Source organism: Mus pahari, chromosome 14 (assembly GCF_900095145.1).
Source record: "Mus pahari chromosome 14, PAHARI_EIJ_v1.1, whole genome shotgun sequence".
In the NCBI taxonomy this organism is placed as follows: domain Eukaryota; kingdom Metazoa; phylum Chordata; class Mammalia; order Rodentia; family Muridae; genus Mus; species Mus pahari.
Genome location: NC_034603.1, coordinates 75712155 through 75714255, shown reverse-complemented (window position 1 = coordinate 75714255; position 2101 = coordinate 75712155). Strand labels below are relative to the sequence as shown.

The 2101-nt window shown below is 41.7% G+C and overlaps 1 protein-coding gene across 1 annotated transcript in view; it reads right to left on the bottom strand.

Annotated features, from left to right (window-relative positions):
• The window catches only part of Apoh (apolipoprotein H), a 13265-nt gene that overhangs the window by 6601 nt on the left and 4563 nt on the right, over positions 1-2101 (bottom strand). The window contains 1 exon segment of the mRNA XM_021214090.2: positions 1961-1977. Within this exon segment, the coding sequence (XP_021069749.1) occupies positions 1961-1977 (17 nt within the window).

Sequence of the window (2101 nt, the reverse complement as noted above, 5' to 3'; positions counted from 1 at the left end):
ATACATACATACATAGATACAAGGAAGGAAGGAAGGAAGAAAGAAAGAAAGAAAGAAAGAAAGAAAGAAAGAAAGAAAGAAAGAAAGAAAGAAAGGAAGGAAGGAAGGAAGGAAGAAACAAAGATAGGTTCTGTAGGCTGACAGGATATATCTGTATATAAAAATAATTTGCTGCCATTCCCAATGACCAGAGTTCAATCCACAGGACACACATAGCAGAAAGAAAAAAATCTGTAGACCTCTACGCATATGCCAAGTAAATATTTTTCAAAGAATTGTCTATTTTATGTATATGAGCACACTGTATCTGTCTTCAGACATGCCAGAAGAGGGCATCTGACCCTATTACAGATGGTTGTGAGCCACCATGTGGTTGCTGGGACCTCTGGAAGAACAGTCAGTGCCATCTCTCCAGCCCCAAGTAAATAATTTAAAAATTAAAATACACTTGTTTCAGAACAAAAGAGAATAGGAGAATGAATTTGAAGACATGAAAACTTTGGTCACAAGTTTTGTAAAAAAGAAGCCATTGTTGATGACAAGTAAGAAAAAGTCAAATCAAATTGCCAACCAGTCAGAAACCATGCCAACAGAGAAGGAGGAGGGGGAGGAGGAGGGGACTGCAGAAATATATTTGTCTTGTCATAGTTAATTTGTGTCCTACATGTCTTTGACATAAAGGCTACCTTGAAAGATGTTTCTAGAAACCAGAATGTATAGAAGACACTGTTGGGAGATGACCCTGAAATACTTGGTACCATATTTTTGTGACTCTGAGTTCTGCCTCTAGTACAGTTTGTTCCTACAAACACCTCCTGCTTTGGGAAGGAAAACATAGAGGCTGGCACACAGAGACAAGCAGGGACCCCGAGACAAGGCAGTGGCTTAGCGGCACTCCTTGGCAATACATCGAGTTTCTGTGAATTCAGGGAATGATACACTAAGATAAAGACACGGCTGATGAAAACATGATTTAGCATGATCTATCCTCAGGGGTTGTTTCTCAGAGAGTGGTCATTGACCAGCCTGGCAGCTGGAGAAGGGCTCAGACCACATCCTGGTGCTCAACTCAGCACGGACCCGTTAACAACTACGAGATGTCAACCCCGGTGACTGCTGTACACTTCCAAGCACGAGACTCGCTCATTCAGATTATCTTGAATTTAAAGTAGATTTTCTGCTCCTAACAGGAAAAAAAAGTTAATTTATGTAACTGGTATAAAGATGCTTCAAAGGGAGACTACATGAATCATGGAGAGCCTTGCTGTGGACAAAGAACTCAATTTATCTTTAAATTTTAATTTGGTTAGGATTCATCTGGAATTCCTCTAGTTTTCTACTCTCCTTTGCTAGGACTGGTGTCCCTGGAAGGTTAAAGGACGACATCCATAACTGGTCTGGGCCTCTTAGTCAAAGATTAGAGTTATATAAATCTCAAGCTAGGATACCTGAAAAGAATTGTCTCTATAGAAATGGGTCCAGAGTTTCCACTGACTGTTTAATTGAGCTTATCTTGAGTAGGTTATGAAGGCCTTGCTCTTATGATACAAGGTACTTGGTGGCTTACTATGAGGGACTGTCCTTATCTCTACCACTGGATTCATTCTCTTGGCTATCCTGTCCTTTAGGCTTACAGCAAGGCTTGTGGGTTGTAATCCCTTTGAGGGTCGAATATCTGATATCCTGCATATCAGCTACTTACGTTAAGATTCATAACAGCAGCAAAATTGTAATTCTGAAGTAGCCATGAAATAAGTTTATGAGGTTTTTTTGGGGGGGTCACCATGACACAAGGAACTATATTAAAGGGTTGCAGCATTAGGAAGGTTGAGAACTACCTCCTTGTCAGCTCAAAATACAGCATACAGAACCCCAGTCCACGTTTGGTAGAGATGGAATCAGGTCATCTCATGAATGAATGAGGAAGAACGCACTAACAGGAAGAGATGTCTGAAGCCACTGCTGGTGGAAGTCCCCCTTGCCAGGACTGGGGGTGTAGATGAGAAGGTAGAGAGATAATGTGCCTGGCATGTGCAAGATTGGCTTGGCTCCCTAGCATGAAGGGAAGGGAAGGGAAGGGAAGGGAAGGGAAGGGAAGGGA